This window comes from Cryptosporidium bovis, assembly GCF_009768925.1.
Source record: "Cryptosporidium bovis isolate 45015 chromosome Unknown contig_26, whole genome shotgun sequence".
Classification (NCBI taxonomy): Eukaryota; Apicomplexa; class Conoidasida; order Eucoccidiorida; family Cryptosporidiidae; genus Cryptosporidium; species Cryptosporidium bovis.
The window spans coordinates 71,153-85,897 of record NW_027125042.1 but is presented as its reverse complement, the minus strand read 5'-3'; the positions used below and the strand labels follow the sequence as shown (position 1 = coordinate 85,897).

At 33.5% G+C, this 14,745-nt stretch overlaps 4 protein-coding genes across 4 annotated transcripts; 1 reads left to right on the top strand and 3 right to left on the bottom strand.

The window, feature by feature from the left end:
* Positions 1-6,318: 6,318 nt before the first annotated feature.
* On the bottom strand, positions 6,319-7,041 carry FG379_001869 (translation initiation factor ifE; the record flags this gene model as incomplete). Its single annotated transcript, XM_067327472.1, has 1 exon — positions 6,319-7,041. The coding sequence occupies one exon, from the start codon at positions 7,039-7,041 to the stop codon at positions 6,319-6,321; it is 723 nt and encodes a 240-aa protein (XP_067182490.1).
* Positions 7,042-7,881: 840 nt separating this feature from the next.
* FG379_001868 (uncharacterized protein) lies at positions 7,882-10,893 on the top strand (the record flags this gene model as incomplete). The annotated part of the gene is made up of 1 exon (XM_067327471.1): positions 7,882-10,893. One exon carries the CDS (start codon positions 7,882-7,884, stop codon positions 10,891-10,893), a length of 3,012 nt encoding a protein of 1,003 aa, XP_067182489.1.
* An 836-nt stretch (positions 10,894-11,729) lies between these two features.
* On the bottom strand, positions 11,730-13,148 carry FG379_001867 (uncharacterized protein; the record flags this gene model as incomplete). The annotated part of the gene is made up of 1 exon (XM_067327470.1): positions 11,730-13,148. The coding sequence occupies one exon, from the start codon at positions 13,146-13,148 to the stop codon at positions 11,730-11,732; it is 1,419 nt and encodes a 472-aa protein (XP_067182488.1).
* Positions 13,149-13,800: 652 nt separating this feature from the next.
* FG379_001865 (uncharacterized protein) lies at positions 13,801-14,589 on the bottom strand (the record flags this gene model as incomplete). The annotated part of the gene is made up of 1 exon (XM_067327468.1): positions 13,801-14,589. One exon carries the CDS (start codon positions 14,587-14,589, stop codon positions 13,801-13,803), a length of 789 nt encoding a protein of 262 aa, XP_067182486.1.
* Between the last annotated feature and the right edge of the window lie 156 nt (positions 14,590-14,745).

The following is a 14,745-nucleotide window of genomic DNA, read 5'->3' as shown; positions in this document are numbered from 1 at the left end:
ATCCCAATGAAATAATAATATATTGTGGTCGACACCCTAGTCAAATTAAAGATCAAATAATTTGAAATTACACTTAAGAACCCTCCTAGTCTACGTCTATACATTGTTTCTTCAAAATTATTCGGCTTTAAATGAGTAATAAAGACCAAGTAAACAACAAATTCTCCAGAAATTAAAAAGACATGCCATTGTCGACACCATCCACATCTCCCACTTTGTTTTCCAAATCATTTGTTGTCCAAATTTACTCCTTACTATTTGCCTCACGCAATAAAGTCTCTGGCTTTGTTTTGTGTTTTACAGGGGCGTAAAGTGGAAACAATGGGCATACAGTTTGTTAGTAGTATACATTCAGAAATGTGGCAACTTTCTGTTCTCGCTATTGGTTTCAAGACAGAGAATGCCTTCCCGTCCTTTTAAACAGATGGACTAACACCAATACCCCACCCCTTTTCCGTAATATATACTATCTTATTTGTAGTAAAACAACGAGGTTGGTCTTACCATTTGTTAGCGATCAAAATCGTCTTCTATAGTTGCAGTCCCCGAGTCTTTCCTCTTTCTCAAAATATTCATAAATTCAAATATGGTCGTATTACCTACTATTCTGCTATTATTTGTATTGCGAGTCCATATTTACACAAGCTACTTGGGTAAATATCTATTAGTTGGCCATAAACCGTGATGTTTTCCATGGTTCACATATAATATAACTGCCTAGGCCACGTCTTTCTTTATATAATGTAATTCTAGGTAGATATCTCCTTATTATAGTTAAATTTCTGCCACATTTTACTTGGTCACGATTGTGTACCGTCCCGTCCACCTTCCATTATCCGCCCCTAATTTCAATAATCGTTAATCGTGGCTTCTATCTCTCCTTTTTTCATATGCATGTTATGTATCTGCATTTACACTTGCATCTATGTGCGTATTCCAACCTTTACCCACAGTCCCCCGGATTTGAAATCATGGTAATATAACTACACAATCTCCTCTAGTCCAAAAACATCTGTCACGTTTGAATCAATTGTTTACTTTAAAGATGAAATCTTACTTGTATTCCAGTCTGCAAAACAGTGTGTAGTAAGCAACAACAAAGGGTGTCTCCACTTCCCTCTGTTTTTTCCTCGAGTCCGAATTTGAATTTGACCTCAATAAATAGATAATAGAGAACACGCACTTTGCACCATTTTCCTTGCAAATTTTCCTCTTTTAAATCACTTCGTGTATTATTGTGGGGCTCTCAAAAAATTCAAGTTGTTTTGCCATTAACTGTAACTCTTTGCTCTCATTTCGAATCACCAAGTTATTATTCTCAATTATCACGTATCTGGTAGATAACTTAATATTCCAGATACATTACATTCGTATCGAAAGTTCAGTGAAAACGTGCAATACTGACTTATGCTGCAATCTCAAATAATCCACCAAGTTTCCTTCTATTCAAAATTCTATTTCTTAGTCTCGTGTGCTTTCGTACTTGTTTATACTTGCCTCCCATATTAACTCTATCTAGTCCATTTAAATGGCCAAGACTTGTTTTTGTTTAGTGCCGACACTGAGATCCTCCCTCTTTGCCGAAATAATCGACCTAATGCACTGGGATGCCCCCTTCTTGGTGTCATAAAAGATGTTACATAACAAGTATAGACATTCTAGCGAATTCAATTGTTTCTTTTTCTCGCTTCCTAATAATGAAATAGATGTATCAGTATGTGCAGTAAAAATATACAATAATTCGGTCCATATACTATTTCGCTCTTTCTGCTTTATTTTTCTACAAAGAAGCAATAATATAACGATATCTCTTTCAAATTCCAGCACAGAGGGCTAAACCATCCCATTACAACCCTAATTCCTGTCCCGCAACTAAAGTTTCTATCAGATAGGACCAGAGATACTTTGACTATAATATATTACTTTAACTAGACCATAAATAATTATTATCATACTAGTGAACATAATAATTACGGGTACCGTGTGTAAAGGAAAATTAACAATTATTTACTCTCTTTTTGTTTAGTGAAAAAAACTCACTCTAATTATTTCTTTAGAAATTCAAAATCTCTAGATGAATCCAAAGTAAACAAGATCTCTTCCTTAAAAGTTTTTCACCAGCCAGAACAACAGTCTTCTGAAATGTGTTGTCAATTCCCCTTAGAATACTTTATATATTTAAACTAAACCTATCAAAAACTTTCGGTATACAAAACTTGACAAAATAAAGTCCAACAATTCCAGAGATTCAAGTTTGAATGGATCAATTTGTAACATTATACACTACATTGACAGATAGATCAATATAAGACCAATGCTAATTAAAACTAGCAGGACATGTCTTTGTAACTTGCACATAAACATAAAAATCAATGTGTCCCATAACTTTACATATTCATGTGCATAAGAATAACAATTATGTCATTCAAATAATAAATAATCATTTGTTTTTGAATCTTTTGCAGAGGATCTCCTGAAAATCTAACCAAAAATTAGGTAATTTGTTTTTCATTTAAAATGAGTATTTTAAAGCTCCTCTTGATCTGTGAAAATATTACATTCTTTGGGAGTAGAAAGTAACTAAGGTATGAATGAGGTTGGTCAAATGAGTGAGTACTTTACTTTTTTTCAAACAATAATAAGACTTGAACATTTAATTTACACCACTCACTAACACTTGTATTTTTATTTTATTTTCCGAATTTTTCACTTTTTTTTTATTTTTGAATTATTGTTTTTTTTTCATTTTTGTAGTTTTTCTTTTTTTTATTTTTTTAAAAGGTATTTTGGGATCATCTAACCTAAATGCTACAATCAAGTTAGACGTTACAAACTCACTCAGTAAATTGTCCTCAAACACCGCAAAGCCTCACTCAAGTCATCTACCAACCCGTCTCTATTCTACACTTTCGCCTCTCCTCTCTCTTGCCTGAGAATTTGGATGAAATTGATGTAATATAGCACCAATAACAACCAATCCCAAAAGAGGTGAAGTGCCTAAACTGGCTCCTTAAAACCAAGTACTAATTATACCTTTCAACATCGCGTGTTAAATTAAACTGAATTAAATTTAGCCTTTCATCCAGGAACCGGCACATAATAGAAGTCGAAGTAGTGTAAAAGTTTCTCCCAAAGTTGCACCATCAAGAATTGAGTAAAGTCCAACTCTTTAAACGTTAAATTAGTAGAATAGCATAATGGAAGTAGAGTTATATTAAGCAACAATATAACCACTCACTGAGCCTGTCCGTTTTACTCATAAATAGTCATTTAATAAAATTCATTGAAAACTAAATATAGTAATAATAACTAATCCTGCGACAAATGAAAATTTGTTAGAATTATAACCATGTCAAAAATGTGTTTTGTAATAATAATTTTCCATTAATTAAATATATTTCCAGAATATAATCTAACCTCAATTATAAAAATTAAATAATAAAGACTTCTTTTAAACTTTTTTTAATAGTTGATTACAATTTAATCCTTAAGATTTGTATTTATTAGTAAGAGTTGTTTGGGATTGAAATTCAAAAATACCATAATTGTCTCAATGCTATATACATTTCAAGTTTCAAGTATTATTTTTATCATGAATCCAAAGTGAATATCAGAATTTAACAATGAAATTTAACAACCATTAAACAAACCACTTAACATTAAATACACATTATTTTTAAATCCTGTAAAAAAATACCAAAGGGGGAAAAGACGGGGTCTTTACTGGGATTATTAGGGGTCTGGTTACTTGATAGCCTCCCTCCTAGAGCAAATTCACTGAATTTAAAAACATTTCCAACAATATTTCTGACATAAATGGTGTCCAAAAAGTTGTTGTAGTATTAGCGAATAAGATGACTTAGTAATTTGATATGGTTTTAAGGAGTTTTAAAATGCGTTTAAAATGGTGTATAACCTTTTTAAGTCGCATTCCGACTAAATTCTTGTTCCTATTGATGGTTTTTTTCCATAGAAATACCACTAGTATGTAATTCAACTAATCTATTATATATATCTAAGTAATGGTTTTGAGCATGTATAAGTAAATATAACAATATATACTGGCCAGATTAATTGTTTAAATTATTTGAAAATCCAAATCCAAAAGGAAACGTTTTAAGATGTTAACAGAATCTCAAGTGTGAAAGCGATAAATCCCAAAGTCCTGCTTCTTTTAGACCGTCAACAAAATCCAAAGAAACTCGAATTAGTGTACGGGGATATATGCTCGCCTATTTCTTTCCTTCTTGGGAGAGCAATTAATCGTAGAAACGAATATCTTTTTAAAGGAGTTCCGACTCTATTTTCAACCAAAGATATTTCAAATGTAAGCGATTCTCATATCCAATAATAACTTCAAATATTAAATGTTATACTGGGTTATGGGAAGGTTGTTTAAATTAATATAAGAATTAAAACGATGTGTTAGTATTTAAAACGGGTTTTGTTTTTATTTGAGATTTGTATATAAAAGGGAGTAAACATCAAGCACTAATGCTTTTCTATTTTTCTGTTATTTGTTTGTCGGGATATACAAAACTTAAACGTCACAATACATAAATATACCACAACAATTTTACAGAGGTTGTTCTTTATACAACAGACTTAAACAAATAAACATCTTAGACTTTTAAATACAAACGTAATACATTATTTGAATTAGTGTGATAGAAAACTGCCACAATCTTTTTTACTTGAATGTTTGAATTAAATTACTGTTTTACCATGCATATATATATAATAGATTTACAAAAGTATATATATCATTCCTTTCAATTTCTTCTTTCAAATAAGAAGAGAACAATCACCAATTTGTTCAGAGGTTATAGTGACTAAAATAATGTTCACCATTGTCATTTCTAAACTAATGTTGTTATTAAATGCTCACAATTAACTCGATTGAATTGTACTATATTATCACTCCATCCCTTTTCTTCAAGAAAATTCAATCAATGACTTAAACCATATTCACGTTAGAATAGAAATGCTACTCCATTAATCGTGTTTATATTCTATGAAGAAAATTGGTTATGATAATACATGCAATTGAATGTCCAAAAGCGACGAATGAACTCCTATTCCACCTGTACCTCCAGTAGAGGCAGAAACTAATTACATTGATCCTTAGATACACCATCATGTTTGATTAAGATGTAATTGTTATTTTCAAGGGACTCGAAAAAAGAAAAACAATTGAGCTATTTTCTTCTATTAGTTACCAGTGAAGGTGGTTAAATAACCCATAAATATCATCCCATGAGTCTTGTAAAAACATCATTAGTAAAGGAAAAGATAAATAATAATCCCATTATTTAAAAAAATTTGAGAGAAGCTAAAACGACACTACAAATTAGTAATTTCCATGTGATTTGCGATTTGTGACCTTAGTAATAATTAACAAATTACAGAACGTAAACTACTTCCGAAAGTAAATCAATAACTAATCTGGCGATTCCACGATCTCACGACTTTAAATACATCATTTGCAATAATTTCAACATAAATATCAAAACAATTCTAAAAATGAGTCATCACATCTCAATTTAAATAAATGACCACATAACATGAAATAATAATTGAACGAAAGAAAACTTTGATAATAACATAATTAAACAAAACAATTAACAACACAAATGGGACTTCAATTCATCATTTACCATTACAGAACTTGTTTTTTACCAATATATCATGATTTAGGGACCCAGGGAACTTGAAAAAATACTAAATATAAGAATAAAGCAGTCCCAATGTTAGACCATCTTCTGCGATAATCCACACAAAGTGCTAAAAAACCACCACATATATGAAACAGATATGATAGAAAAAAAGATCCAACCAATTGACTTTAGTAACTGCTTCGGGAACTGTATTCCCGGATATAACAATGTGTGTACCAGTTGCTTATATTGCGATAGTAGGGAGTAATTAGGGTCTGTTTGACGCCATAAAACAGAATGTTCATGTAAAAATATTGAATATTAATATGCCTTGTCATAACATTGATTCTGTTAGAAAAAATTGAATATAAGTGAAATAATAGAATATATCGTATCGTTCTATTACAATTGAACATATTTATATAGTGATAACTTTTTTCCACAAAGTTAACATCCTCAAACATAGTCGAGAAAGCAGCAAAGAGAACTGCTAATTTTAAGTCAAGGAGCCAAAATACCTACCTCCTCACTTCTAGTTCACTCAATCCAAGTTTTTTTTCCCAACTTCAATATATACATGCCATATAGAGAAATTCAAATTATTTGGTTTTAAGCAACAGAAAACCCAGTTAAACAAATTGTAAATATCTGGGTTTTAAGGTTAACTTGCCTCTGGTTTAGATTTTGAATGAGACTTAATTTCAAGATGAGGTGGATTGCAGGGTGAACCGTCAAGTAAGGAACTCATCAGAACCTCGATCTCCTTAGTTAACGAATTATGTGCAACCTGATTGGAAAAGTCAGAGAACCAAATCTCAATCCTAATGTTTCCTTTATTACCACCAAGTTTGTCAACAAGTCTGATTCCGTTAATCATTGAGGAACCATTTAGGCTTCCACCGATAATAGAAAGGACAAGATTGTTCCACATAGTGTCTAATTCACCAGGAACAACAGAGGATTGCCATGCCCTAAAGTGAATGTGACCACCAGAAGCGTTCATTGGATCTTCCCACATCGGCTGAATACCATCTTTAAACAAAATTACCGCATCAACAATACTTTTTGTTCCATCTGAAGACTCTCTTACCATTCTTTTGCCCTCTAGGAGTTCTGATGGTTGAGGAATGTGGTGCCAGAGCCACCAAAATTGCTGAACTGAAGAAAATTTTGCCACTGGTTTTGTTGCATTTGAATAGTCTATGTCCTTCCTTGTTTCAACGTTCAATTGTTCCCAAACTACCCACTCATGAGAAAGTGGGAGTGGCTTTGACATCAAGTCTTTCGGTATTTCAACATTGTTGCAAGCTACTGGAAGAGTTAATTTTGGTTCTATGGCCTCATTGAAGGACAGATATTTTGAGACTACTTCCTTATCTTCCATTGAGTAACAACGAAAAACAGGTTAATTTATCAAAACGCCCTTGGAGTAGCGACAAAAACTGTTTTAGATTTAATTATACGAAGACGAGTACTTATATTTTACGTCTATAAATTGTTATTTTCAAGAAAAAAATTAATAGATATCTACAGGTACCTATTAACTATCTCGATCTATTATTTATAAGTATATTTACCTATACTTTGTTTTTGCCTTTTTTTTCCTTGTTTTTACCTTACTGTATTATACCAGCAGAATTTCTTCCAATTTACTCTTATTTGTGTCTCTATATACTTATATAACTTATTTTTTCCTACCTTTAAATTGTCTATAATAACCCGCCTAGTTTATGCGGGAAGTTTTTATAAATGAGGATGAATAAACCGGAAAGTAAATGGGAAGTGATATCGTACAAATTTATTCTCGGCTTCGAGAATAATCAAGAGCAGAGAACGTGTTTGGACCAGTTACAGATCCTTTGAGAGTTTGATTTTTGGTTTAGGTCGCTACTTTTTACTCTACAAACACATTTTTTTCATATCGCATTCACACAGTACAGATACTCTGAGTAAACTTTCTTATAATATAAGTTCCCCTTGCACTTTATTTAATTCGTTTTTGCACCTTTCATTGGTGTGTGATCGCGGATTTATTTTGCTGTTTTTTCATAAAAAAGAGGTGTAATAGGGGCAAATCAAGGTTTGAATAAAAATAACTTGTTTATATTCGTAAAGGTGGGTACTTTTTATTTAAAAATGAATATATAATGCTCACTGAGATCTGAAACACGCAACTATTTTCGTTTTTCCCCTGCACACACACTGAGACCCTCACGGACAGATAATGTTTTGGTTAATAGATTGGGGTGTATCCTGTTCACAAGGAGGTTGTAAGGAAAATCAGGATGGCTGGTTTGTTACTATACCAAGAAATATTAAAGCGGATAAATTTACCGGAAGAAAATGCCAATCTATTAAATACAATAGTGATGTTGACAGAAATAAGGCAAGTGGTTATTCAAAAGGTGTTTGGAACCTCGATCCATTAACTCAAAAAATATCGAAAGCAGGTAGCTACGATGGCTTCTTCGGTTCTTGTTCCAACTCGATACAAAACTCACCTTCGAATGACAAGGTTGAGAGAGACGGCCTCAGTGAGGGTGAGAACATAAGAAAGAATACGGGGGCGAGGTTTAACCAGAATTCCACAACCAACTCATCTTCGAATTCAGTCTCAATTAAAATCCCAGATAATACTTTTAAATCAGCATCTGGTTTCAGGAAGACTTCAAAGGCATCTAACGACGCTCATATTTTGAATTCTTTTGGAGGAGGTAGTAATTGCAAGGGAAACAGAAGTATTGAGCTAGATATTGGAAAAATTAACTTAAGTCAGACAATAGAGAATGATTCAATTTGTTGCATTACCGACAAGGAACTGATTGACGACCAAAATTCTCATTTTCTTTCAGATTCAAAAAAGACAGGGGAGTACATTGGAAGAGGAGGCCATGGAGATGGCAATGGCGATGACTACCGCGATCTTACTTATTCTGAAGATGAACAAAAACGAATTGACCAGGTGTTTCCTGTCGCATTCCCCTTATTTCCCCTTCCACCCTTACAACCAAAGAAGACTGGGCCGAATTGGGTATCCCACACTTCTGGGGGAAAGAGCTGCAGCAATTTAGGGATTGAAGAAATATCAAGATCTTGCCAGTTTTTTGGTCTATTAGATGGGCATGGTCACTATGGTAAAATGGCTTCCCATCTTGCGGCATATTGTCTATCAGAAACATTAGTTAAGGGTTTATCCGATATTAGAGATGATATATCACTTGGCGACTATTTAGAAACAGTTATTGATGTTTTAAACAAAGGTTTTAACTATGCTCATGAGAGTGTGATTAAGGCAAATATCTCAAGTAAGAAAGATTTCGGTACTACCTGTATAGTCGTAGGTATTGTAGACAAGTACCTCGTTACTGCAAATTGTGGTGACTCATCTGCCATTTGCATAGTTCCAAACCAAAAAAAAAGGGCTAAAACCGACTTAATTAATGAAAATCTTGGAATTCCTAAAATAAAAAAGTCTAATCTTTCCGACATGAGACTTCCAGATCTTCCGATACCATTGATACCCAGAAAAAAAACCTCTTCCTCGATTTATGATATAAATGGCATATTTTGTGGGTCTGGTGCTTTAAATACAAACAATTTGGGTATTAACGACACTGGAAATAGAAACTCAAAGCAATATTATCATAAAATCTATTATTTGTCAAACCCCCATTGTCTGGTAAGGAAAAGTGAGAGACAAAGAATAGACCAAAGTGGAGTGGGAAAAGTTGTTCTTGGTGATTACGGAATGCTGAGATTGATTCCATCTTATTTGACTTATCAGCAGGCAAGGGATATGGGTTTGAGCATATCAATGAGCAGATCTCTCGGTCATATGCACCTGTCCAGATGCGCTCTCCTCCCGACTCCTGATTATAGAATATTTAATATTGGTATTGGCTCACCCAAGAAAGAGTCTCTTAGATCTATAAGAGGTGCAGAAGAGAAGGCGATTAAAAGAAGGGAGGACGAGAAAATGATTAGCTTCTCAGAGGCGCTTGTGGAGCAAAGTGTTATTTCCCTCGGCTGGAGAAATTCCAGACCAAGTCATAACCCTGCAAACAAACCGCATATCGAGAGTATTGAACTTGATTGGTGTACAGACGATGATAACTTCATTAACAACAGTTGTGTAAAGTGTAGCCACTGCAACGAAACTAAAGACGATAATAATGAAGGTGAGGCACAAAATGAATGTGCCATCAAAAATGAACAAATAGATGAGAAAGACAGAAACTCAGGGGAGTGGGAGGAATGCTATGTTGTTATAATGTCTGACGGGATAAGCGACATTTTAGATGGATTTTCGATTGCGGATATTATTGTAAATTCTGTTGACAAAACACTAGAAGAAATTGCTGGAATCATTACCTCTGAAGCTGAGAGAAAGAGAAGATTTAACAACATCAGAGCTGATAACTGTACCGCTATTGTTATTAGAATTGGAACTAAACCTAGACTTGAAATCGTCAAAGGTAATACAGGAAAAAATGAAACTGATGCCAATTTTACTGACGAAAGTAGAAAAAATAACGAATGTGCACAACAAAAAACCTGCGAACTCTCTTTTTCATCCATATTGTCATCCTGTAAGAACAGGAGCAGCTGCAAAAGCGCAAATTCAACTGGAGAAACCGAAAACAGATCTGTTGAACAAACATCTCCATTCTACTCGCCAAACAGTTCAAATCAGTCGTCTTACCTTGCTTCTGGTTCAAAAACTGTTGTGGGAAACATCGACGTAGTTGTTTCGCCTAAGAAGCGTGTTTCTAGTGATAACGTATGTGAATCTGATGTCTTAACTGGAAATGCCGTAAATGAAAGTAAACACAACACAAAAGAGAGTGAAAACAAAACTAATGTGGGGTTGAATCCCATTAGGAATCCAACTAACACGGCTGAAGGCGGAAATGCGAGCTCTGTCAGATCAAATATCGCTGTAAATAATGGAAATTCAAGAGCAAACGTCATTTTCGAACCAAACAGACTGACCTTTACTGGGAGGAGAAATTTAAGAAATTCAAGGATAGATATAGAGAATAGTGCAACTATAACAAGTATTGGAGCAGGGAATTCGAGTGCATTAAGATCAGAAAATAACATTCTAAACTCGTCACTCCGCAGATCATTCACTCCCATTATTCCCAGAAGAAGAGTCGCTACTCCTTCTCCATCCAGAGCGAGAACCTGCAAGCTGCGAGAAATTCCGTCTTTTTTCCAAAGAAACAATACTTAAAACACCCTCTACCCTTATATTTATCTAGCCTGAAGTTATTCCATTTTTTTAACATTTTCTTTGGAAAATAACTGGTACCCACATGTAGACGCGGACATCGCTGCATGCGGTACTGCCCTTTTATCTAAAAGGGCATACTGTTATGGTGGTGTAATCGAAAATCAATTTTTTAGTATTAAGGCTTATTTTATTATTGCTGGTATGTTTTTCAGTTATATGTTCTTATAATAACTATGAATATAAGGCACAACAACCGGAATGTCTGTTCACCTTACTTTTCTGCTCCCATACCATGCACCTTTTTCCCACTCAATATTGTTTTGTGAAAAATGTCTCGGAGTAACTACATGTTCTGCAGGCTCGACGCCTTGTCTCTTTTTTAGATTTGTTTAGATCATCACATTAGATTGCATCATCGGATGCCATAGTAAAGAAGTGGGGCAATTTCAAACATTGTATTGCATTGACGCTGCCAGAAAACATTTAGATTAGTTTGTACGGAGTAAGTAGTTGTTTGCGTTGTAGAATAGAATTAGCGAAGAAACAATATGAAAATAAATGCAAAGCACTTTTGTTCAGGTGCGCTTTAATAATTAATATCAAAAGATTAAACTAAATTATAAAAGAAAAACTAAATATATAATCTACCTAGCGGTACATCTATTTTAGAATTATTTGAGGGAGGACTGTAGTAATTGTGCATTTATACTATACCCTTTATATACTTTTACCCATTAACTTTGCTTTTTTTGCCATGAAAATAAAAATCCTTGTAAAATTTCTTATTTATATTTGTCATTTACATGTTTATTATACGAATCAAGATAAAAGAATGTCTAATCATTCACAGCCAGAATGTTTTCATGTTTTGTAAAGTCTAACTTTTTGTCAACATGCATGTCGTGCATTAACTGAAGTTTGTTTAACTCCCTTGCATTTTCAGCTTCCATTATAACTGTATCATTTAATGCAGCTACATCTCTTACTATTTGTTGTTTTATACTTTCTGTTAAATACCCAAGAGCATGTAACTGCACCAGCATTTTTTTATCGTCTTTTACTAACCTTCTCAAGAACTTTAATTTATAATCCAGTTTATAAAGTTTTTCCATTACACTTGTATGCATATTATCTTTATTATTAAAAACATCATCCCCTGCCTCTTTTTCAGCATTTATATCAAAGTTATTATTTTCATCATCCTCTTGATTTTGGTCATCACTAATTTTGTGTAAATCTTCCTCATTTACATCTTCTTCATTTTGTTTAACGACCAAACTGTCTTTATTTCCTTTTTCATATCCAACATCTCCTGATACATCATGTTTCTCTTTGTCCTGCTTACTGTTTGCAGAATTTGTGCCAACGTTTTCTGTTTTTGCTGACGCTACCGTTTTATCACCATTTTTATCTCCAAATTCTTCCTTTTCCTTGTCACTGCTTCCAGACTCTTCCTTTTCCTTGTCATTGCCTTCAGAATCTTCCTTTTCCTTATTGTTTCCAGACTCTTCCTTTTCCTTATCATTGCTTCCAGACTCTTCCTTTTCCTTATTGCTTCCAGAGTCTTCCTTTTCCTTATCATTGCTTCCAGACTCTTCCTTTTCCTTATTGCTTCCAGACTCTTCCTTTTCCTTATCATTGCTTCCAGACTCTTCCTTTTCCTTATTGCTTCCAGACTCTTCCTTTTCCTTATTGCTTCCAGACTCTTCCTTTTCCTTATTGCTTCCAGACTCTTCCTTTTCCTTGTCATTTCCTTCAGACTCTTCCTTTTCCTTATTGCTTCCAGACTCTTCCTTTTCCTTATCATTGCTTCCAGACTCTTCCTTTTCCTTATCGTTGCTTCCAGAATCTTCCTTTCCCTTGTCACTGCTTCCAGACTCTTCTTTTTCCTTGTCACTGCTTTCAGACTCTTCTTTTTCCTTGTCACTACTTTCAGACTCTTCTTTTTCCTTGTTACTGCTTTCAGATTCTTCTTTTTCCCTATCATTGCTTTCAGACTCATCCTTTTCCTCTAATTCATTCTCCTTGTTTGTATTATCGCCCCTATCCTCTTTATTATCCTTATCCTCTCCAACCTTATCCTTAGATATTTGGATTAAATTATTTCCACCCTCAACTTTATTATTGGCCCGAGCCGTTCCATGTTTAAGGTATCCCACATTTAATTCTTTTCTTAAAGCTGAGCAATCGTCAAGTCTAAATGCTAATATTACTGCAAGAATCAGGAATATCGCATTTGAAATACTTCCGTTCATCTCCTTATATTATAGTCACTCAAAAGCGTCCCACAATTTGCCACTAGTAAATTATATGAAAAACAATAAGTTTAATTTAGTTTAAAATTCAATTTACATTAAAAAAGATCTAACTTCAAATGTATTTATGCCTCTAATTTAGTCTTGTTGAAATTTTTATCAGAATAAAATAGTTAATTAACAAATATTGTATACTATGCTTGTGCTACTACTCTTCGCCATATAGGAATGCATAGTATTTATATATATGCATATATTAAATATATATATGTTTTATTTTGCTAGAAATTCCTCTAAGGAAGTGATCATATGCAATATAAATGTGACTTTGTTGTGTGCCAATATATTAACATTTTATATGCATTTGTGTGTATATATTACCACCATCATAATACATGCACACATCAAAAATAGTAATCAAAACAAACAAAAACAACTAAATCAATAAGTTAATATTTTTCCTAGATTTATTTAAAGACAACAAAAAAAAGTAAATATATTACGACTTATCAAATTTTGAAGCTCGTCTCTGAATTCGATTTTTTTCCCTGTTTTCTTCTTTTATCCATTTAACACAATTGTACTCTATTTAATTAAGAAAATCTCAACTTTTATTTTTTTCAAACAATAATTATGCTTTACATTAAATAATTTAATATTGCCTTCTAGAATACGAGAACCTGTTCTCGCGGTATCTACCATTTCTTTGATCCCTGTATCTATTATATCCCAACTCATTTGTATTTTTATATGCAGTGTTCCCTCCCCCAAAGTTACCTTTTTTTCTGCAACGACCATCCATGTAATCAGCCCCTCTTTTTCTAGGCTCAATTTTTTCAATGCCTCTAATTTGACCTTTACCTCCACCGAGCCTCTTAGGTAGCCAATTTTCAACGGTTCTGCCCCTCTCTACATCAACCAAAATTTTCCAACCATCAATTATTTTTTTATTTAGACTATTGTAGGCAGCTTTAAGAGATGATTCCGTTTCATATTCAACGAAAGCATAACCTCTCGGTTCCCCTTCTAAATCTTTAACCATAAACATGCTTAAAATGTTTCCATAAACCTCCAATTCTCTTTTAAGAGTTCTTTCAGTAGTGTCGTAGTTAAGCCTAGCTACAAAAAGTGTGTTGTATGGATCTTTTGTTTTATTTGTGTTATTTTCATTTGGATCGTATAAAGCAATTTCCTCTTTCAATTTCTCACTATACTTATCTATTCTTTTCTTCTTCTCAATCTCCTTTCGTTGTTTAAGATCGATATATGGCTCTGGAAGTGGGGGAGCCATCTTCTCAAATAGGTCAGGAGTGCTTGATAGCAAATCAAAGACACCGCTATACATTTTGTGTGGCCTTTTTTTTTTGTAAGGTATATAGGGAAGCTGTGGTCGAGGCTGAAAGTACTTAAGCAATTCATTTGGCATTCCAATTGCAGACATCTTTGAATAAAGTAAATCTGTAAAATTTATCACATATATACAATACGGAATCAATACAAATCATATACAATTAGAAATAGATACAAAATCAATTTGACGACCTTAAATCACTCCAGAAAATAAAGACCAAAATCCATCTATTGCTATCGTTGCTGC